Source organism: Zalophus californianus, chromosome 14, assembly GCF_009762305.2.
Source record: "Zalophus californianus isolate mZalCal1 chromosome 14, mZalCal1.pri.v2, whole genome shotgun sequence".
In the NCBI taxonomy this organism is placed as follows: domain Eukaryota; kingdom Metazoa; phylum Chordata; class Mammalia; order Carnivora; family Otariidae; genus Zalophus; species Zalophus californianus.
In genome coordinates this window covers 57583905-57608337 of record NC_045608.1, presented here as the reverse complement: position 1 = coordinate 57608337, position 24433 = coordinate 57583905, and the positions used below count along the sequence as shown (strand labels likewise).

The 24433-nt window shown below is 43.3% G+C and overlaps 1 protein-coding gene across 4 annotated transcripts in view; it reads right to left on the bottom strand.

Annotated features, from left to right (window-relative positions):
* FHOD3 (formin homology 2 domain containing 3) overlaps positions 1–24433 on the bottom strand; it is a 450944-nt gene that overhangs the window by 106987 nt on the left and 319524 nt on the right. For 2 of the 4 annotated variants that reach the window (XM_027576520.2, XM_027576523.2), the window contains exon 11: positions 5974–6081. In XM_027576520.2, the coding sequence (XP_027432321.1) occupies positions 5974–6081 (108 nt within the window). Of the gene's footprint in view, positions 1–5973; positions 6082–11152; positions 11228–11637; positions 11986–14479; positions 14573–24433 lie in introns of all 4 variants that reach the window. The other 2 variants (XM_027576518.2, XM_027576519.2) reach the window with 2 other exon arrangements.

Here is a 24433-nt window from a genome sequence, read left to right as displayed (position 1 = left end):
GCCAAAGCTGACCAGAACAAGAGGACACAAGCATGCAGATCCATGCTGAACAGAAAGCCCGCGGGGAGGAGGAAATCAGGATGAGGAAGACAGAGGTATCAGCAAGTTACACTCAGGGCAACAGTCAAAAGGTCTGCCCATCACGTAATAAATACAAGAGCTAAAGTACCTGAAAACACGCAGGAAATGCATGGAAACAGACATCTTCATTCTGAGGAAGAAATTACCACACCAGTGGTGGAGACAGGTGTTGAAGGGGGTCACAGGAAGTGACATCCCACAAGGGGGAGCTTAACTTGGGAGAAGTCACTGCTCAACACAGCAGGCTCCCATTCTCCTGGTCCTTGCTGCTCTGTCGCAGGCTCCCCAAATGCCCCTCGTTCCCTATTCCATATGTCAATCACTATAAAAAAACTGCACAACAGCAGATGACAAAAATAATGGGACCGTTTCAAGGTAGCCCATGATACAGTCCTATTCCAAAGACAACTGACTGAACGGTAAAGACAAGAACTGGGAGGAAGGAGAGCTCCTGACAGCCTCAGAGAAGGCAGGAGGCGGGAGCTGCTCCTAAGGGAACAGTTTGAACACAGACCCATGCTTGAATCTGTGTTCCTGTCGGTGTACGACCAATTGGTAGGGAAACGATGGATTATTCACTAAATGGTATGCAAACAAGTGAAAACATTTAAGGTGGATCTCTGCCTCATGCTATGTGCCAAAATAACTTCCAGATAGATAAAATATTTCAATGTGAAAATTGTAGCTCGAAGTTCTGGAAGCAAGATGGGAGAAAAGGTTTGCCTCATGAGGAACACAAAACCAGAAGACAAGAAAGATTAATACTTTTAACTCATAAAATTTAAATTTTTCTGCATGGCAAAAATACCAGAAATGAAGTAAAAAGACCAATGATTGAGGAAAATAATTGCTGTTCTTATCACAGTCCATAAATAACCCCTACACTTGGGTAAGAACTCAGTGACCATGAACCAAACATTCCCAGAAAAGGAAATATTAAAGGCTTGTGGATATACGAAAACACACTCAATCACACTCACGGTAAGAGAAGCGCAAATTTAAATTTTTACTGACATATAACTCTTCACTACCAGGTAAGCAAAGGTTGAGAAGTTGAATGGTCCTTTTGCAGGGGGACGGGCAAACACGCTCTATCACACACTATGGTTGACAATCAAAACAGGTACAATCTTCATGAAGAGCAATTTGACAAAATTTAAAATGCTTCAACAACCGACTTACCAAATCTATTTCTAGGAACTTACCCTACGGATAACCACACATATGCAACGTGACACATGGGTAAGAATTATACTGCAGTGTCACTGGTCACAGCAAGACACTGGGGCCCAGCAACATGGAATTGGATATATGAAGAGAGGAAAGAAGGATGCAGTCATTAAAAAGAATGCAACAATTATAAGTACTGTGGTACATGTTTAAAGTGAAAAAGCAGAATGCAGAACAGTTTGTACAGTGTATTACTCTTTGTGTAAAGATTATTAAACATGTCTACGCTTCTGTGAACATCAAATATCTCTGGAAGCAAAGCACATGTGCTGCCGAAGCGAGCTCATCTCTGGAAGCATAGCTAAGAAACTGCCAGGAGTAGCCGCTTCTGGGGAGAGGGTTCACTTTCACTGAACAGCCCTTCACACCTTTTAAATGCTATGTGGTGTACATGTCAAGCCCATATAAAACTAAAATTTAAAGTTGCACCCTTTACTCATCCCTTATTATCCATTATTACTCTCAATGGAGGTGCCATTACTTATATGTGGGTTTACTGTCATCCAGGAATTAGGAAAAGCTCTGCTGGGACAACTACACGGGGCAGACAATTCCCAAACTTTTCTAAAGGCTCTTGATAGGAATCTATAAAACAGGCAGCTGATTGTCATTTCTAGTAACCAATGGTACTGTTGTTAACTGGAAGAGAGAACACAATCATTGCTTAAGGCACATACTGATCCTTCAGGTTTCAGCTCAACGGGGGTTCAAAGAAGTCCCCCCTGACCCCCTGAAATCTAGGCCTGGGGTTCTTCCAGTGTGCTCCCACCGAGCACTCAGTGTGTTTACCTAATGCCCCCTTTCGTGGTATAAGCTGGGCCTCATTATCAGCGTACTCCCCAGGCCAAGCGCCAAGACTGATGGCCTCAAAGTACCTTCAGGCACAGGCACTAGACTTCCGACCCCCTCACAATCACCCAGTAACTGCAGTCACCACACCAAACAAGCGCCTGGCCATTTCTGAAAAGGCCCACAAGATGGAGATGTCACTGCAGGGATGGAAAGAGAACGCGCTCTGCCCTTCCCACCTTCCCAGACACATTTGCTGTGGCATAATTATTGTTTGCTTGTTTGTCTCATTTGAATACTCAACGTGAATGGTTCAAATATTCTTGCAATTTTTTCTTCTAAAAATATTTAGAACGTTCCCATTCAAAAAGCACATTTTCAAAATTGAAGCACTTAGAAAGTCTGCTTTCCTTAAACAGTTGCATCTTGTATCCCTGAGGGCCTTCGCAAATAGTTCTGGTTTTCTTATTTTCCTTTGTTTTGGCACAACTCAACTTCCAATTTCATGTAAATTAATGTTACACTGTTTCTGAAAGAGAGTCCTATAAATGAAGCTATAATAGGAGATGTGGAGATGGATTCATTTTAATACCCTTGCCTTGACTTAACTCTGTATATTGTTTCTTCAGTTCTTCCTTTCTAGGTCAATTTATCATTCCAAATTTGATGAATGTCCAATATACTAGTATGCTTGGGAAAAATATGGAAAACTCTAAGCTCACAATGATGCCTGGTGGTATTTGGGCCTGTTCTAAGTGGCCCGACCTGCCTGAAGGGGTGTTTTAGTTGGCCTGATTCTCCTAGGACTTCAGGGAAAGGAGTCTTATTTCCAAATCAAGGGAATAGAGTTCTAGATCTTTCCAGTCCCGCACAGGACCCTGACAAGCTGTTTATTCGTCAGGAGTGTGTTAACCGAAGATGTGGTTTCTCACTGCAAAAATCCAACTATTGTTCATAATCCTTCAACATTTTTCCTGAGTTTTTCGCTTTGGTTTCAATAATTATGGGTATATAAAACATCTCAACAACCTTACAAATTCTACTAAAGTATCTACCTCAGTAAAAACAATCATATACCTTAATAGGGCAGGAAATGGTCATAAATGTGAACACAGATTATGAGGGACAGCCAAATAATCCAGCAGTCAAAAATGAAAAAGAAAAAAATTAAGCTGCATTAAACTATATAATACATACAACTGACATTGTACATTTGGGTGATGGTATACAAATATGAGTTGGAGTTGGGGGCCCTCCTTATTTTTCTTTTTTTTACAGTCACCGATATAAGCCAGCAAAGTAAGAGTAAAACATGGTGGCACAGCCAGGCCTGGGGCCTTGCTGGTCTTAATGAAACACCACATCTGATGTTTCAAATGATTCATCATATGGTTTTACAAAGCCATAGACAGTGACAGTTGAGGAAAAAAAAAAAACATGCAAATGTAAAGGAAGTAATAAACCCTCTGAAGCTTTACTTGCTAGCGGATAGCGTAGATGGTGCAGGTAAAGAACTTTCTGTGGCAGAGAACGCTGTAAGAGAGAAAAGACCACTTAGGAGAGGAAAGGCCTCCATTACTGGTTTCTCTGGTCACCAGGTCTCAGCAGGCTGCCTGGAGGGATTTCATGCCAGTACCTTCTTCAAGCCAAGGACCACTGAGTCCACCTCCCTGGGGCCCCCCAACATCTCTCTGGGTGTCATACAGACTCCTCGTGCCTTGCATGCCCCAGGCTGAACATCTCCACCTCCAATTTCCTTTTCTTCCAGTAACTTCTGTCTCAGTTCCTAGTTTCTAACACCCTCATGTTCGAGCAAGCCTGAACCCTCACTCATTCTGCTACACCTGCTCCCACCCTCCTCCAAGTCTGCCCAAACCCATTGCTCCTCTCAAGCCCCACAGCCACTGCCCTTCCTGGGCATGGTCAACTCTCTCGGACTCAGATGCAGCTTCTGGCAGCCCCTGTCCCTGTGGCCTCAACCCACTGACTCCATTTATGGATGTGTTAGAGCACTTCACCAGCTGCTTCAAAAGCCTAACAGCTCCTCAGGTCTCAGGATGAAGACTAGCCTCCTCCCCAGACACCCTAGGATCCAGCCCCACCCTTCCTCTTTTAATCCTCATCCCCACCCCACCCCGGGCCCCGAGAGACACTCAGCCAGATGGAGCAGGGAAGGAGACAAGAGCAGGAGTCTTTCCAGAGGGCTCCACAGCTCAAACCTGGAACTGGGCTTCCAGGGGATGAGAAGGAGGCAGAGGCTGGGGCTTCCTCTTTAGGACCTAGGGGCAATTTCCCACAAAGCCCAGGGCTTTGGAAACCTGCAAACTTCCCATCCTTATAACTTGTCACCTTCAGGGACCTCCACACTGTGGGTGTGGGTAATAACCGATAAGTGGGTAATTCACCTAATCCTTCAACTAGTGTTTACTGCCAGTGCTGCCAAAGCCAGGCCTCGGGTACTATGGGGCACACAGCAATGAATGGGACCTGCTTCTTGTCCCCAAGTTGCTGTCCACCTAGCAGGTACAAGATGTGAGATGTAATATCAGTAAAACTCTAATATTCCTGACTTTGGCCCCCAAAACTCACATCCCTTACGACAAGGATCCTCTTCATTGGTGACCTCTGTGGGACCAGAAGTGATCTCAGCTGATCCTAAGAAGAGGTACCCAAGGGTGAAGGACAGAGTCTTCAAGGTAATCAACTTATTATCTTACTGCCAAAACCTAACTATGCCCAGCCCAGAGCCATGCTGGGCTGTGGAACCTGAGATTTTGACAACATGGAGCTTATATGCCCCTTGGAGATTAATGTGATGGGTGGTGAGATAAAGCTTATTGGACAGCCCCCCTTCCTGGGGCTGTAAGGTCTTGCCTGCTCTCCATCTCAGCCAAACCTCGAATCACCAGCCACGCTCGACAAAACACACTTCAGAATATGCAGAAGATGATCAAAGTATGGAATACAGGTTGAGTTTGTTTTACATTCGTGATTTGAGGCAAATTATCTCTGTGAATTGCTCCGGTCTAGATTTCTGATAGCTCATGAGCCGCTGGATGTTCTATCTTATGACATATTGTCACTTCGCACTGGACCCACATGGTGGGGTTCACACAGTGCTTTCATGGGTACCTTTTCACTGGCTCATCAAAACCACCCTCTAAGGTAAGAGTTGGCATAAGTGGTATTTCACCTTCAGGGATTAAATAACTTCCCAGTGATTATGTTGGAAACCTGGCCAGTCTTCTCTAACTCAGGACTCTTGCCATATAAGGGTAACTGTTTTTAATTGTTCTAAAATTACAGGTCTTACCTTTTCCTTGTAAACACATCCTTGTGCAATCACTGGTTTCCAGAAGTAATAATTAGTTAATTTCTAGTGGTCTAATACTCTTGCCAAGTTACATTCCTTCCATGGACCCGTGCAATTCTTTTCTCTTCTGGTAGGTCCTGGATTAATTACATTAGGGTATTGACCTTAATGGGCCCGCTACCCCCTGATTTATATGGAATTAATCATTCAAAGGCAAAAACTGATGTTTATAGGACAAAATGCAGACCTTACACAAAATCTAGACTGGTTTTTCATAGGTCAATCAAAGCATTCACATTTATGTATTTGGGAAAAATTTTTATACTTTCTATGGAAAGTTTATAAGGAGATGAGACAATAGTAACAAATATTACCTCTAATATAATATTTACTTTGTAGATAGTATCAAAGAGAAGATATTCATGCGTCTGGACTACATAATGTAAAGGAAAATACCTCAGATTATGCTTTTTATTTATACTTTTCCTTTAGTCACTCTTAAACTGATTTCCTTCCCTGGAGGACAGTGAAGCGCTCAGCATGCTTCTTATAAAACCCACCTTTCCAGCCTGGCTTCCTCTGGGGGTGAGAGAGATGGCGTGGGGGTGGCGGGCACAGCAGATCCAGAAGGTCTTGAGTGATGAGAGGTGTTGCCAAGGCTGCTGTATCTAAACAGTGCAGAAGTTTAAGGTGGGGAAGAGGGTGGAAGGACAGAGAGATGAGTACAAGTCAGTAAATGAATAACATTTAGCAAACTATCGTAATTTTTGCAAGAAAATCAGGCTTGGAAATGCTAATACCGCTAGTGATTATCCTAACTTAAAGAGATTTACTAACTGCTTTGTTTTGATTACTTCTCATTTAGAGAGGTTTCTCAAGGCCAACACTGTTAGGCAGCAGGATTTATGACAAAGGGTTGAAGTAAAACCCTCATATTTCCTTGTTAAATGTATGTTAAAATTCTTTGCTAACAAAAAGTCCAAATTACTTTCATTTGAAAATATGAAGATTCTTCATGCCTCTCATGGTGCTACAGCTAATGTTAAATCCATCAGAGATCTGTAGAAAATACCAAATGATAAGCTAAACAAATGTCTTTTTAAAAAATTCTGCTTTAGGTATTTCCAAATCAATGCCATTCATTAAATGTCATCTTGTCACGTGCCCGATGACCAAGGAGAAAATGTCCTCAGAATTTCTGGACTGATCTGCTGACCAGAGGTACATGTATTCACGTTTTCAACCAGTATTTCTTTTGAACCAAGAGTACAGTCACTGGGTCTAAATGATCCTTTATCATTTCCCAGTCATCTGTCACAAGTTTCAGGATTTGTAAAGTTCTGGAGCTTTCTTTCTGTTTTTCCAAATAGCTGTCCTTTAGCAGTTTGCATTTAGCTAGTATCGCTCAGTGTTTTCCCAGAAAACAAATAATCCCCTGAAGCCCTTGTGGTGGAGGAAGGAGAGTTGCGGAGCAGACACTCATGATTAGTTACAATGAGATTCAAAGAGCTCTGCCTCTCAACTAACTCAGCCACAAGGCAGGGCTGACTCCTTTCCCTAAACTGGTTGGGGATCCTGTATTTGGGTGTGTGGGATCCCATGGGTCACTATGATATAAGGGCTCAAGGACCTTCCTGCACACAGTGAATCCAGTCCAAGCTCCCATCAACAGAAATCAGCATGGGAACCATTCTGGGAAGCAAGTTAACATCAAATGTGAATATCTTTTCACAGAAGTAAGCCTACTTTTAGGAAGCTAACATAACCTTATGGTTACTTACAGACTGAAAATGTCATGCATGGTGATAGTCACTGGAACATTATTAAGATCATAGTGGAAAAGCTGGAAATTACCCAAGTAGGTAACGATGCAAGAATGGCTGAAAAGTGTAATCTATTATTTATCAATGGAATATTATAAAACCATTAAAAATGATTGCCAGTTCTGTACATGATAGTAGGGAAAATGTTTATATACAGGCTGAAGTAAAACATCAGAAAATAATATTCATACCAAGTTAGATTACAACTGTATAAAAATATTCTCAAAGATCAAAAGCTATGTATAGAAAAAAATTAAAAACTGGACATCTATTTTAAAAAGTGGAATATAGATATATTTTCCATCTGACTTAATAAATTACATTATTATAATGGTAAATAAAATATTTATATTACCCCAAATCTATCCTGTGCTGCTAAGTCTGGTCTGCTTAGCTATTGTTCTTCTTGTGTATTTGGTATCACATGTCAGGACTGTGCTTAGTACTCAGGCATGCCACCAGGCAGATGAAGGCTCAGATCACACACTCTTACTCTACCGTCCTCCTCAGTTAACGCATCACCTTCATGGGACTTGGTTTCTGGGCATTCCTGTTCTTTTCTCTTTAACAACCCAATGTGCTCTGTGTCTAACAGGTTCACTGCTTCTCCATATGAGGGTTGGTTTGACTTTTTGAGAATGCTCCCAAACCACAGGGCATGGAGAGGGCAGAAAAGCAAAGGGTGAAAAGAACATACAAAAAAAGGAGGCAGCAGAGAAAGGAGAAAAAAGCTTAGGAGAGGAGGGAGAGAAGCAGGCAGAGAGCGCTGTGATGTGGGCAGGGAAGCAGGCTGCCATCAGGAGCTCTGAGTCCTAAGGGAGCTGAGGCCCCTGTGCTCAGGCTTCAGCCCTGCATCCCCCAGCCGCCTGGACACTCAGCTTGTTACTCCACACAAGCATCTGAAACAATCCCCTTCCCACCAAAAGTGGACATCTTGGAGAATGTTTTAATAACAGGATTACTTTATTAAAATTGAGTTTAAATGACCTGATAGAAATAAAAACAAGCATAATGCATATTCTCCCCTGCTTTGGTTTTTCTAATGGCCAAGCAATTAATTCAAAAACCTCACAGTCCATTCAGTTTTGCTTCTCAATTTCAGCCCAATGAACTGGTTCCTATGACTCACTCAATTCACTGTACGTTTTTCCTTTGGTGCTTTACACGGACTAACTGGTTGGTATCTACTAGAACCGGCTCAATGGCAGTCAACCACTGAGCTGTACAGACTCCATGAAAACCACAGTGAGTGAACATCAGAAAATTAATAGGTACAAACAATATTTATACAGCATTCAAATTCCTGCCAGACAAAAGATAAAAAATTGTTAAATTTAGGGCAATCTTCATGCACAAGCATGAAGCAGTTTCTCTTATGTGTATATTCATTACAGCGATTTATGTGTTTCTATTACTCCCATCCCCCAAGACTATAAGCAGTGGCGATGACCAAGTGGGAAGGACCTGGGCCCAGGAAAGCCCCATCAGAGGCCATGAGACCATCAGCAGAAAGTCCAGAGTCACCCTCATGGGCTACCACCACCCTGCTGGGGAAGATGAGGTTGCCAAGTTATTTTTATTCCAGGCAAATGTACAGCTCTTAACTTGCACATAGATACTGTTCTTGGAGGACCTAAGAGCCGTGTTGGAGGCGCTCCATAAAAATCACGGGAGAGATCCAGCAAGCCCACAGTTTGAGACCTACGAGAGACTCCTAGAGAACCTGCAGTTTGAAGGTGCTCAAAGTGGAGTCCACACACTCCTGCAGGCAAACCAAGCCAACCTAGAAACAAGAGGAAATGAGTTCCGTATCTGCTCTCTTCTTAAAATGGGTCTGCCTGTGGCCACTCCTAAGGTCTCCAAGTTCTCCTCTCCTGCCTCCCCTTCCAGGATGGCCTTCCACTTTGAGGGAAAGAAAGCAACATCCTCACCCAGGCCAAATCAGCGTGGGGCAGTGCTTTGAGCGGCAAAACCTCCAGGGTGCCAGGCAAAGGAACAGCGTGCACAAGCCTCATTCTTGAGGGAATCCCCTTAAGAAATACTGAGTAAGGAGAAGGCACCACTTTATCCAGGACTAAACTCAGAGCGAGGCCTCACGCATTCCGCCTATCTACCTGCCCACCTACCTGGGAATTATGTTTAAATGACATTATGGTAATAAAACAAGCATAATTCGTTTTTCCCTCTGTTGGTTTTTTGAAATAGCTGAGCAATTAGTCCAAATACCTCACAGTCTGTCCAGTTTTGCTTCTCAATTCTAGAAGTGAGGTGGTTGTCACAGGGATATGCGCATATTTGAACTGAAACGTGAAGTCAGACTTTCTGACAGAAACTCAGTCTCATTCGTCTGAGAACAGGCTTTGCCAATCAGGCATACACAAGTGTTTCCCAGAATTTAATCATTTAAATCTGAAACCCCAAGGTTTTGACAAAAAGGAATTTAAAGCACATATACAATAGACAAATTACATCTTTTACAACTGTTTAAACTCCTAACAAAAAACTTGAGACAGGCTATTTAAAACTGAGGGAAGTATGGGGCGCCTGGGTGGCCCAGTTGGTTAAGCCTCTGACTCTTGGTTTTGGCTCAGGTCATGATCTCATGGGTCATGGGATCGAGCCCCAGGTAGGGCTCCACACTCAAGGAGGAGTCTGCTTGAGATTCTCTCCCTCTGCTCCTCCCCAACCATGTGCACACGCGCGCGCTCTCTCTCTGTCTCTAAATAAATAAATCTTTTTTTTATATTCTTTTTTTTTTCAAGATTTTATTTATTTATTCATGAGAGACAGAGAGAGAGAGGCAAAGGGAGAAGCAGGCTCCCAAGGAGCAGGGAGCCTGATGCGGGACTCGATCCCAGGACTCTGGGATCATGACCTGAGCCAAAGGCAGATGCTCAACCATCTGAGCTACCCAGGGGCCCTAAATTAATAAATCTTTAATAAAAAAAAAACTTTGAGGGAAGTGTCAAAATATTCTTAGGTCATATGAAAGGTTGATGGTCACAGTTCTAGATTAATTCTCCTATTTATTAGATGAAGTATCTGACGCCCATTGCAACTGGTCCTATTTGTGGTGTGAAAGAGTGGTTCTTCAGGTCTGGATCCCATTCGCCTTCATTCAAAACAAGGTGTAACTTCTTGCTGGGCACCCAGGCTGAGGGTCCCCCAAATACAGGCTCTGGCAGAAACATTTTGTTGACAAGGACTTGCCCAAAGAACCCGTCACAGGGAGCGGCCAGGGTTCAGGTATTTGGAGTTGCTGTGTAGATGACCCCAGGAAGGAGAGAGACAGACTGCCTAAAAGAGAGGCCTGTACAACCTACAAGTTAGGATCAGAACCTGGAGCAGGATGCTTGGGTTAGAAACCACTCCCCATTTCCATGGCTCTCTGTGCCTTAGTTTCCTCCTTGTAAATAAGGGCTAGTAACAGAACCTACCTCTTAGGATTAAGTAATACTTTAAGATGCTAATTTCATGGGAAGTATAGGGAAGTAATAATCAATGATTATTACTCTAAGATAGGAGAAGCCATCGGTATTATCAATCACTGATTTGGGACAATTGGTTTTTCAAAATATTTAAACCCTCCGTCCCCCTTTCCCCACCCTGCAGAGAACTCCTAAGCCAGGCAACAGTGAAGGGCAGGCACACAGGCACGCGACAAGCCCTGCTAAAATTTCCTTGCGCCGTTCTGATTTGCACACCCCCCTCCCTCTGCTCCTCTCTCCAATTTTTGCAAGAGTTATCGCAGCGCTCATGCTTAAGTCACGTAATTGCACCAATGCCTGTGAAGGGATTCAAATTGCAATTGCTTGCCATCTCATGGGGAGCCATGAGCAATCTTTGAAAGAAAAACGCACACATTAGAATAGAAAGAGGAAGTAATAGAAGAGGGAGAGAAAATAAAGACACCCACCTATTAGAAGAGAAAGACCGGAAGTTGTAAGGTTCACAGGCAGAATACGTGCCCAAATGGAGAGAATCAGAGGGACTGTTAAAGGAAGGAAAATCCCACTCAAAACACTGCACGGAAAGAGGGCAGAACACTTCGCTACATTCTGCAGGTCAAACAAGACCCACACAGGTAGGTGCAAAATGTATAGATTTTGTCAGACCATGCATATTTTTTAAAAACCATATGCTTAAAAGTCCACTTTTAGTAATTGTATTATAGCAGAAGAGCTCTTTGATTCAAACGGATGACAATTTTCTTCTGCCTCTTGCCTAAACACTGGTAGTTAGTTAGTTAGTGGTTAGGGAGTTAGTTTATGCCACAACTGCCCTCAGCTTGGACTGGAATCCACACGAACACAGCCGAAGGCAAGCCAGAAGGTATGGTCAACATGCTGTGTCTCCTTCCCTGGATGAAGTTCACACAGGCCTCCAGGAGGCTAGATCTACCTGCTTTCCTTCAGGGACTCAGCCTCCTTTTCCTTGGCGGACAAGGGCGAATCCTCGAAGTCATAGGAGAAGAGGTGGAAAGGGCTGTGGGGCACATAGGGCAGCTTCTCTATGGTCGGTGATGCCTTCGGGGGGCCGGGTGCAGTGGAGGAAGGCCGGGAGGCCGAGGCAGGGGTCAAGGGCGGTGACAGAAGGGCAGCCCCGGAGGACCCGCTGTGCAAGGGACTCCCCACCGCAGTGCTGGCCGGAAGCCACTTTCCCTGCGAGGTGGCACTGGAGAGGGCTGAGCTCTCGGGAGCAGCATCCTTGCTGGCGGGACTCTGCTCCGAGGCAGGTCTGGCCTCTCTGCTGACCCAGCCGGGAGGACGGGAAGTGAGGGAAGGAGAGGGAAGCAAAGGTTAGGAAAGCAAACAGGGCACAGAAATCCCACTACTGTTAGGGTCACCTAACTCCAGAATCAGCTGTTGCTTGAACTGCAGCATGGAAGCCCACCACCAGAAGCTTTTGTTCTCCCAACAATCCCGGCGCCTGGGCTTGTCAATCTGGGAGGCAAGACTTGTCGAGAGAACGCAACGACACATTCCTGCAAATCAGTCTGGCCTCTGGGCCTTCAGACGCTTTTGGGTGGGGATTTAATGGAGCCCCTAAGGCTCTTCCTCAACAGCTCCCCAGTCTCCCCAGTTTCTCCCCACTGATTGTACCGGCACCTGAATTTCCACGATTTGAACTTCATTTCTTTCTCTTGGTCAAATCGAGGTTCTGCCCTCCTCCTAAAGAGCCCAGCCTGGAGGAAGAAGGATTCCCCAAGCCTCGGCCTTTAGGTCCCTGCTTTCAGGTGCTTCCTCAAAAGGAGGAATGGAAAAGGACAAAGGAGAGGGGATGCCAGCAAGGAATGCAAACAGCCAGAAAAGAGGGACTGGCACATGCAAGTCAAATTTGGCCCACTTCACACTTTCTCCACCACCCACCTCTACGACGAAGCCTTAGACATCTGGACTCCTTCAGGCAGCCCAATTCTGCCACAGCTGTAAAACTTTTCCATTTTCACAGGACTGGATTTGGACCACTGAGCTCTTTGGACGTACACTCTTAGAACCAGAGAACCTCTGTTAAGCTCTGCATTTTTCAAAACCACGGTCCTTCTCCCGGAGCACTTGACTCCCAGCCATGCCCATTCGGGAAAGGGACATGATCTGTTTTCTTTTCTACCTCAAATTCGGAGCTCCCTCTGTATAGAGGGGCAGGGACATAGCAGTTCCCCTGGCTGGATGAGGGGATGGCAGTTAAATATGCCCCGGTGTTACATATGCACCACTTTATTTCCTAAAACCTGAAAGCCTAACTATATTTTGAACAAGGATGCCTCCAGCATCAGATCATATAGAAAAAAGACCTTACAGAACAATAAACCACCATTTACCCGTGGAAATAACAACCCTATGTAAAGACAGCACAACATCAAGAGGGATGCTTTGAAGGTTGCCCTTTCTAGCCAGATTCTTCCTTCTGGTCGGAGGTGCTGTATCATGAGAGTAGCCGAGGGCGATGGGCTTGTGTGGGTGGGACAGACCACGCACATGTAAGCACATACGGAGCCAGACCAGTGTATTCACTGAGGGTCTACAGGATCTCTGGTGGCTGATATTCAACCTAAGGTGGGACTATCAACCAAACTTCCTCCCTCCCCAGAGCACCGCTGGGTATCATTACCCCCAGGCATGGCAGCTCCCCATTGGTGAGGGGCTGTGGCTAATGACAATCTTTCTCCCCCCTCATTCTGACATGGGTAGCTCACTTTTTGTGACCAGGTCATTCTTTTCCTCCCTCCACACTCCCACCCTGCTGGCTTCTTCCCAGACATTTCCAAAGCAGGGAAACAATCACTAGTTTGTCAGATCAGAGAGGATTCCATGGCCCCTGGGAATGGCGGGTGTCTCAGCACGTCAAACGACCCCTTTTTTGTGCACTGGTGGCCCAGAGAAAGAGGCCAAGCAGCAAGGAATCTCACTGATTTTGAAGTTTGTAAGAAAGATGTTTCGTCCTAATTTATCCAAGATCTCTTTTGTTTTGCTTATTTGTGGAAAACCAGTAAAAATATTCAATTTGCAGTGTAGTGTTAGAAGATGAAATTACTGGTGATCAACTTTTATCTTTTATAAACACATCATTTGGGGAAAATACCTACAAAATTAAAAAAAATATCTGCAAGGTTTCTGTATCTATTAACGCTGCCTGAAGATAGAAAGAATGCATACTTGAAAGGTATTAGCAGAGGACAGTAAACTCCTTCAAAAGGCTGTAGAATCATGGTACTTATTCTCAGGGTGAAAATAGATAATGGGAAAATTTTCTGGGCTGCATGGGGTGAAAAGTACTCCTGTCCATTTGGATAAAAAACCAACCTGCATCATTAACATAGTTGTTACCCACACACTTTAGCAACTGTTACATTGGTAAAATTAGTAGGAAGAAGGGGACACATGGAATTATCCTTCCTACAATGCTGAAAGGGTTACTAACATTTTCCGAGCAGACATGAACATCTTTCTAGTCAGCGTCAACCTAAGCCAAAGCACTAATGAGGGAGGGAACAGCAGGGAGAAAACCAGTTATGCGATTTTTTTCCGTAAAGCAAGGTCAGGAAGGGACAGTGCGGTTCTCTGATGAACACGTGCTCAGCTGTTTCTACAAAACTAGTCACTCTGTGGCCCTGTGTTCAGGGTAAAGACTGCCAGTGGAAGCCAAGTGAGGAAGGGAGATCTCTGAAAGGTGGCTGCAAACCATCTGTTAGGAAGGAACCTCAGGCTGTTAGTGGGAGCCTGGGGGGGTCCAGGCTCAGTACCTGTCCTTGCCCTGACAGGGGGCATCGTCCTCTCTCTCTTCCTCTGAATCGGGCTCCGTGACTGGCCATTCCTCTTCCTCCTTCTCCTCTTCCCTGAGACAAGGCGAGGAAAAGAGAAATGCGCAGACACGAGATGGGAAAGTGAGATAAGCATGACAAACAGGAAGATGAAGCTTTAAAAACCAAAACAAAACACAACACTCCAGCTGGCTGAAATGGAAAGAACACACTTGGTCCGTTAGGCGAGAGGAGACGGTTCTGAGATGAGGACATTGAAACGTGGGTAGAGATACAATAAGCTGGCACAGGCCAAGTTTCTCTGTCAGGTGGGCCAGATGCCCCTGCCCTGCACCCCTCCCGCACCAGGCAGTTCAGAGCAGCTTCTGGCCGAGGGCAGGCCCCTGCCGCACTCTGCCTCCTCCACATGGAGTCACGCGGTGAGTGTTCTTGGTGACATCCCGCTCCTGTAGAGAGCACAGAGTCCTCACTTCCCCGCACCCCTCTGGCTTAGAGACCACCGGGGGTCAGGCCAATCTGGCACTTACCTCCATGGGGGACACGGTTTTTACCGTCTACTCCCTTGCCCCCAGGGAACGTGGTGCAGGGGGCTGATCCGCTCCCACTTCGAGCATGGACCCATGGTCCTGAGTGGAGTCAGCAGTGTCACCCCTGGGACTTCTCCGGGTGCCTTCCGGGATGAGTAACCGTAAGGGCACCCGAACTGTGGAGCTACAAGTGGAGGAAGGCTGCCTGTCGCTAAAGGCCAACCCAAGAAAAGCAGAGTTGGTGGCAGGCCGGGGGGGGGGGGGGGGGGGGGCGCGGTTGCAGGTAGCCATCCCATGACAATTTCAACACCTGGATCCAGTACTTTTGAAGCTCTACCCTAGCCTTTCACTAATGGAAGATAATAAATTCTCACTTGTGCTTAAGACAGTTTAACTTGGCTTTTGTCCTTGCAGCGACATGAGTACAGACTTTGATAACCAAATCATTACCCTCCTTTGGGCTCTGAGCCCTGTCAACACCTGACTCATATCACGCTCCACACGGAATACCTACCCCAGGCCCTCTGGACTTCTCCTTCCTTTGTGTTCTTGAACTCCAGTGACCTTCACCTTTTTTCACTTCGGCCCCTCATACTCTGGACCTCACCATCAGACAGGACCAGTCCACTTTAGAAAACTTACATCCAAATTTCCTACCCCACCCCCGACCACAAACCCCCACTCAGCCCCATCTCTCATTCCTCTCCTCCCACTGGAGCTCGACTGCTCTATCAACGTGGCCATCTCCTTCTTGCCGTCAGTCCTCACCAATCTACCTTTCCCCACCTCAGGCATCATTTTGCCAAGATCCTTAACTCTTTTGCCCCCACTGTCCTTCACTCGTGTTTTCTCTTTCTACTGAAGTATGAGGTACATTCAGAATAGTACGCAAATCATGGACGTTTCACAAAATAATCACATCCTTATAACCAGTAGTCCCTTAATGCTCCCTTCCAATTGCTTCCCTTCCCTACCTCACTTCAAAGAGCAGAGATTAGCCTGGCTGGTTTTTCTTCTGTCCAGAAGGAACAATGTCCAGCTTCTTTTGTTCAACAGCACGTTTGGGAGATTCATTGACGTTGTTATATGCCACGGAAGAGGATTCATTCTCATTGTTATATAATACTCCCTTGTACGAACAGACCACAATTTAGTTAGCCATTCTACTGTTGATGATAACCAGGCACTTTTCAGTTTGGGGTTATTTTGAATAGGGCTATTATAAGCACTGTAGTATATGTCTTTCATTCAATATATATATTACTATGCAGTATGTATCTAGGAATGGCATTTCTGTACTCATGTCGCTTGGGTTCATCTTTATTAGAGACTGTTAAACAGTGTTCTTAAAATGTACATTCCTGTAAGTAATATATGAGCATTCTGGCTATCCTACATCCTTGCCAAGATTTGGCATTTTTTTGTCTATTTCATTTTAGTCCATCTAATCTGTTTGTATTAACATTTCACTGTGGTTTTAGTTTGCTTTCCCTGATGACTAGTGAAGCTGGGCACTTTTGTCATACTTTTAGGTTGTCCTCCATTTTAGATACCCTCTTTTTGAAGTAGAAGTACTTTGCCCATTATTCAAAACCTAGGTTGTATTTTTCTTTTTGATTTGTAGGAGTTCTTTATATAATTTGGGTACAAGTCTTTTGTCATACTTAATGTGTTGCAAGAATCTTTTCCCTGTGGGTTGCCTTTGGATTCACTTCATGGTGTCTTTTAATAAACAAAAGTTCTTAATCTTAATGAAGTCCTATTTGCCCTTTTCTTTGATAGTTAGTGCCCTTTGCATCTTGTTTTAAAATTTTTTGCCTACACCAAGGTCTTAAAGGTATTCTCTGTGTATCCCTCTAAAAGCTTATTACCTTTCATGTTTCTATTTGCAATTCACCCAGAATTGATTTTTGTACATCACGTGAGGTGTTAGACATATTGTTCCTCAATATGGATATAAACTGGCCCAGAATCATTTAGTAAAAAGGTCATTCTTTTCCCCCACATCAGTATCATCATTATCATAAATCAGGTAAATATCTGTGGGTTTTTGGGACTTTTTCTTACCAAAGGTGAATTTTTCTGTGTGTGACTACCTTGCTATCTTACTTACTATAGTTTTATGAGAGATCTTGACATTGGTAGTGTTAAGTCCTTAGCCCTTTGCATTTCTATGAGAATTTTGAATCAGCCTATTAAGTTCCATAAAAACTCTGCTGGACTACTGTTTGGGATTACACTAAATTTATACACAAATTTGCAGAACTGACATCTACATATTGAGTCTTTCACACCATGGTCTGGTATAGTCTCTATTTAGATCTACTCTTATTCCATCCTTCTTTAATATCTCCTAATAGTCTGGTAATTTTTCAGAAGAGATCCTACATACCTATTGTTAAATTTATTTCTGGTATAATTTTGATGCTACGTTACATTTATCAATTTCTAAACTTCATTTTCTATTTGATGGTATAATTTTTTAAAAATCTACCTTGTATCTAGCAACTTTTCCAAATGTATTGACTGTAATACTTCTTATATAGATTCTTTTAGACTTCCTATGTAGACAATCATATCATCCGTAAGTAATGACAGTTGTGCGTATTGCTTTCAAATTCTCATGCCTTTCTTGCCTTATTACCCTGGCTATGAACTCCAATACTACATTAAATTGAAGTGAGGAATTTAAGTATTCCTTTATTTTTTCCAAATATCAGGGAAATGTATGAGATTGCCATAGTTTTGTGTGGGTATTCTTTATCAAAGTTGCCTTATTTGCCAAGAATTTTTTATCATAAAAGAATGTCAAATTCTGTCAGATGTTTTTTTTTCACATAAAAAGATAATCCTGTAATTTTCCCCTTTTTCTATTAGCAATGAATTACAAAGACTGCTTTTTTAAAATATTAAACCAACCTTGTATACCAGGAATAAACCCTTCGTTGTTGTATTATTCTTTTTATATACAGCTGGGTTCTATTTGTTGATATCATGACTTTTTTTTTTTTTTTTACATACATCTTCTGCAAAAATTGATCTGCAGTTCCTCTTTCTTATAATGTATGTGTCAGGTTCCGGAGTCAAAGGTATGCAAGCCTCATAAAGAATTAGGGAGAGCAGCGAGGGTGACAACTGTGGGACTAAGGAAGAAGGGATGGGATCCAAAAAAGATGAAAGCAGACTTGGCTGAACTTGGTGACTGATTAGATGTGGCAGAAAAAGGGGAGAGAAGCATTGGCAAAACCCAATGATTACATGCCCCGTACCTGGACTGAAGGGCACCTCCATCAAACAAGCAGGCCAGCATTCCTCCTGTAATGCCACCAGATGCAAAGCCACACACCTCGTCTGTCCTGAGCCTGGTATAGCTTTCACTCACACATCACCCCCTATCAGCCTTAATCTTCTTTTCTTGCACCTGCTCCAACAGCAGCTCAGATAAAAACTGTTCCCTCTACCTTCAGCCTGATGCCCCCTTCACTCAGCGTGAGTGGGAATGTGCAGATGCTATTACTTCTAGTCTACCAAGAATGCCCTCTACCCTGACAACTAATAGGACTCTCTTCTTTAAAAGAGAACACTGAGTCCCTCCCTCCAAAATGTCTTGATTTTACTTGCTCCCCCAGGAGGTAAAGTCACCAGAAGCCAAGTGTGCTGGAGTTAGAGACGCTCAGAGCCAGGCTGCCGGGGTGGTACTCCAGCTACATCACTTACTGTTATGTGACTTTGGGTCCCACGTTCCTCACCCCTACATGGGACGATAACAGTACCTACACCTTGTAGGAGCGTTGAATTCATATGTAAAAGCACTTTTTTTTTTCTTTTCTTTTTTTTTTTTTTTTTTTTTGGTAAGAGCACTTTGAAAAGGCTTGGCATGGGGCAGACAAATCAGTTTGTTTTAGCTCTCGGCCATCATCAACAACATCACCATGCCTTTTTGGGCCCCTCTCAGGAAATCTCTAACATCTCCCACCAATGGACACTCAGAACTCTGCTTGATGCCCTAAAAAAGAGGACACAGTACTCTGCAAAGCATTCTACACCACTGACAGACAGCAACACTTTTCCATTTTTAACTTCTGCTTGTGTAAACTCTTTTTGATCCCTCTCTCTTCTGCATAGTTGCCCCACAGATGTCTGAAGATCACTCTCCTGACCCACATTCCAAACTGTATCCTCTTTGTGCTTAACACCTGCTGATCCTGCGCCAAACTGTCACATGACTTGTGCGTGCCTAGCTTTACTATCATGAGTGGTGGGACAGGACCAACGGCAGGCAGCACAATGACCTACTTGGAGGGCCCACTTCCAGGGAGCCCTACGGTCAAGGCACTGACCTTGCCCTATAATCGAAATGGATGGAGAAAGAAATACTCTCTTCATGGTACATAGGATTTTCTTTGCTTGATTTTAGTTTTGGCCCATGATGAATTAGTCAAACAGAATCTTTTGTGTTGATAGTATTTAAGATGAAGAATTAGTTCAGACAATTTTGCTTTTCCCCTAGCTGAATTTTCTTTTAAAGAATAATTTTGTTTACATTTGTGCAGAAACAATCCTGGGTCTCTGGCCTTTGGCCTTCAAATACCACGAGGAGTGTTTTGTCTTTAACTGATAAGCAGTTGCTCCAGTGTACAGGTCTACTCTGAACTCAACAGGCACTGTCCTTTTTACCACAGGCAATCTCAGACTGGAGGCCACCCTTTCCATATTAGAAAAGAGACCCAGAGACCCACAGTCTGACCAGTTCTGCAGGGTGTAGTTCCCTTCAAAGCCAACTTTACTTCCCAAATTTGGATCTCAGGCTGGTGGCACATTTCTTAGGCTTCAAAAGACAAACAAAAAGGAAAAAGAATGTTGCTGAACCTTTCAAAAGTACAAAAAACCATTTAAAGCAGTGTTAAAGTAGATTCTAAGACCAAAATGCTATGGATGAGGAAAAGTCAAGCAATGAATTCAGAGAAGGCATTCCAGTACATCTAATAGACATAACTCATCTCAAAAATACACAAAGATATATTTGAAAAATAAAAACACAACTATAAAATTGGGCAAAATACATGATCATGGCCAATAAACTTCTATGAAGAGATATTTTAACCTATCAATCAGGAACTATAAATCAAGACCACAGTGAGATACCATCTTATCTCTACTTGGAAAAGTTAATTAGTCTGGTAACACCAAGTCCTGAAGAGAATGTAGATCAACAGACTCACATATTGCTGACAGGAGTGTGCACTGGTATAATAACTTTGGCAAAATAATTGGTGCTATCATGTAAAGTCAAACACCCATATCATGACCCAGCAATGCCACTGCTAGATGCCACTGCTATACCCCAGAGCAGTGGTTCTGAACTAGGGTGATTCACTACCCCCCCGCAAGGGACATTTGTCAGCAGAGATACTTTTAGTTGTCACAGCTAGGGAGGGGGTGCTGTCGTCATCAAGCAGGTAAAGGTCAAGGATGCTGCTAAACATCCTGCAATGTGCAGGACAGTCCTCCACAACAAAGAAGCATCCAGTCCAAAATGTCAGTAGTGCCAAGGTTGAGAAACCCTCCCTAGAGATACTGCAACACTCATGCGCCAAGATAGGAGTCTAAAAATATTCTCAGCAGCACTGTTTGTAATTGCCAAGAAATGGAAACAACCCAAATACTCAGCAGAAGCTCACCAACAAGAAAAATGGTAAACAGATTGAGGTATAGTCCAAGTGGTGAAAAATAGCTTCACGTGATGATATGGATGAACATTAGATAGATATGTACTGTGGAGAAAGCAAGTGTAAGAAGGGGCATAAAATAGGATATACTTTCTACAAGCTCAAAAAGGCACAACTGTATAATGGGTTTAGTTATACATAGGTGTCTGATAATACTATAAAACAACAAACCTCTAAAGACAACGATAAATAATATTTGAGAGTGTTGGTTATCCAGGCACAGAGATGGGAAACATGGAAGCAAATGGGTAAGTGGAGGTTAGGGGACACACTCTGGTTTTTTAGCTAGGCCATATTCTCATTGATGTTTTTATATATCAGTAAGTAAATTTTATATAAAAACAAATGAGGAGAGGGCCACACATGGACCAAGAATGACAATACACCATAAACTAAGGATTATGACTGATCCAACACTCTACAACCGGGATTTTTACAATAGGTTTATCTCAGAGCGGTTTTAGGTTCACAGCAAAACCGAGCAGATAATATAGAGATTTACCATAAGTAATGACTGTTTTTTTTTTCAAAAGCAAAAAAGTCTACTTTATCTCTCACTCCCTTTATCCAACAAATATTTATTGAGCATTTATTTTATGCAAGACTCTGGTTCCTACCCTTGGAGTTTACAGGCCCATGGTGGAGCAAGACATTATACAACGAATTGTACCAGGAAGTATTCAGCTGGGGACTGGCCTAAAAGCAAGACTTCCACGAAGTTTTGCTGCTGGAGCAAAACTTGGAAGGCTGAGGAGGAAATGACCAGAGGAGAAGATGGGCATTTGCACATGACATTCCTCTACTCAAACCTGAGGATCAACCCAATTTGCCCAGCTAATACTCTAACTCCCTCTACCATCTCTCCAACTTCATCTCTCACTCTCCCTTCCTAAACCTCCCTCCCCAGTCTTAATGGGTCTATTCATCTATCTGCCCAATGCCGGCATATTTCAGCTACAGCGTCCCCCCGCAGAAGCCATTCCCCTGCCTGGAGTTATTCCTCCAGCTGTTTCTCCAGTGGACCCAGCCCCCAGGGACATCTAGTAAATACCTGCTGACTGTTGTAGTTCTTTGGCACTGTGGACCTAGCATGATGTTCAGCACGGAGGCACCTGCTAAGGGTGGTCAAGAAACAAGATTGGCAAGAACTGAGATAGGGCCTTAGAGACCTCCCATGTTACAGATAAGAAAGATGAGGTCCAGAGAGGGCAAGATCACACAACCTGCCAGGAAGAACTCTGGTCTCCTGATATCCAGGCTACCGTCCTTTCTACCAGCCAGCCTACCCGATGAAACCAAAGCAAATCTCCAGTGGTTTTACCACTCTGTCATCACTGCACTGTCCTTCTCAGCAACTGTCTCCTGCACTTTGCTTCTCAATCCTCCTCCCACATAGCACAGACAATATGATACACAACACACTAGAATAATGGATGAGGCTGCTTATGGGCCCCAGTTACTCCAGACCCGCCTGGTTGCCTTGAGGAGATCAGCGTCTTGACCTAAGTATGACACTTGATATTGGTATGGCATTTGTGGCAATTAACTAGAAAGCTTTGGCTTCAGGTTTAGATAAAACGCATATATTTTACATGCTTCATTTAGTTCTGTAAAATGTGCATGACTTATCAAAATTAGATGAAAAAATATTTCATAAAAATGTTTTGTTAAATTTATGACAGAGAAAGCATCCCCTTGGCTCTGTTTGCATCACCCTGTGTTAACGAATACCTAAACCACTTTGGATTTAGCTTTGCAGTGACTCACACTTTCTGTTAACTTTAAGACTGTTTCTAGGTTACCAAGGACCAAGGTGAGATTTGAAAACTTCCAATTAGGGGTCTTCATCAGTTAAGACATATATCTGACCAAGTGAAGCAGTGATTTCATTCAAAAATAGTTTTATTATCCACCAAATTAAAAAAAAAATTCTCTTAAAAGATTTTTGCCAGCCAAGAGAATGAAAAGACATTTAACCGAGCCCAGCTGTTGTTCTGATGTTTCCATGGTGAGAACCCAAATTTAGACAGGAAAGTATTTATTGTCCCCATAGCCTGCAAAGTTTAGAAGGAGTATAAAGCACAGGCCATGGATACCGAATATATCTAAGAAGTGGACTACTGGCCAGAATCTTAACGCATAAGCCATTATCTTGTTATTCTGTTTTAGAAGAAAATACTAATGGATCCAACACATTCTTTCTGAAAACATGGAGTAGTTTAATATAACGGAATTCCAATCTACAGAGTATAAGCAGCAATAGGAAAAGATACATTAGCTAGGTTGCAGCTAATTCAGGTGTAAAGGTAATTCAGGTGTCAAGCAAATCAATCCAATGATAGCTACAGAGAGTAGTGAGGCGTCCCACTACTTTGTGTGTACTTTGATTTTATGTTTAAAAAAAAAAACTTATTCTAAGCCATAGATACCAGTAAATTGTGTTAAGTGTCCCTTAGAGATCTAGGAGAGAAGTGAAACTAGGAAAAGGGAGACTGGAATTCTCTATGATCTTGTGGAAATGGACGGATACCAAGTCCCAGGCTGAGGTTTCAAGATGGTGGCCTCCAGAGGTTAAAAACAGCCCTGCCCTGGGTCTGGCTTGGCTTCCTACTTATCTCACTCATATAATAAAGTGGAACAGGAGGATGGGAGCTTCCAGCTCTGGTGGTCTGTGACAGCTGAAGACACAAAACTGTGTGGGCATTAGACAAGTTCTCCCATTTCCAGAACTTGTGCAACTACTAGTCTAATACATGTTTACTGGTCAAGTTTAATTTTAAATGTTTCATATAATGGCCCCTCTTACACACATTCTGTTTTTCACAAATGGGAAGAGAATTATACTAAAGAGTGAAAAACTTTTAGTTATAAATCAAAGAAACAGGATATGTGTGTCTTTGAGAACCAGATACCAAACGCAACCACCATGAGGAAGCCAACATGTTTCAGAGTTTGTGTGCAGTAATACCTTTCTAACTCATGATTCAGTTTGCTTCTAGAATTCTAATCGCCCTTTCACATGCTTTAGACTTGAACCCACCAGAGTCAGCTCTTAATATGGTAATAAAGTACAGATAATTAACAGCTGGAGATAAACCTCAAATCTTATATTTCATCTGGGGTTTTTCTCAACAACCTCATTTTCTATTTTCTACCCCCTCAAGTCATGCCTCCAAATTACCAATAGTAACCACATGGACTTGTGTGGGTAGCATTTGCTTTCTACTTCACTGGCCATCTGCTGGTGAAAATGCCAATGAAGAATGAATTGTATAAAAAGGAGATAATAGGAAGAGAAAAAAGAGCAGCAAAGGGCCAGAATTATCTACAAGGACTATCACCAAAGGAACTGAACACGGGCCACCAGTCCACATGCTGCCATGCAAAGTCACACAGTCCGCATAGTGTCCCGGTTTAGGGCTCAGCCTGGTCCAAGAGGGAGATCCAGCAGTGAGGACTACTGATTCTTTCTCCAGTGTGGGCCTCAAATTCTCCATGGCCCATAGCAACCACCAGCCTAGTGATTCTCCCCCTTGAGATACAGGATTTTAAAATGTTAATGCTCAGGTCCTACCTTTAGAAATTGTATTCTACCATTTTGAGGTGTAGTCTGATCACAGGTTATTTTCAGTGCTCCACAGGGTTGAGAACCACTGCCCGAGTCCAACGTACCAATGTTT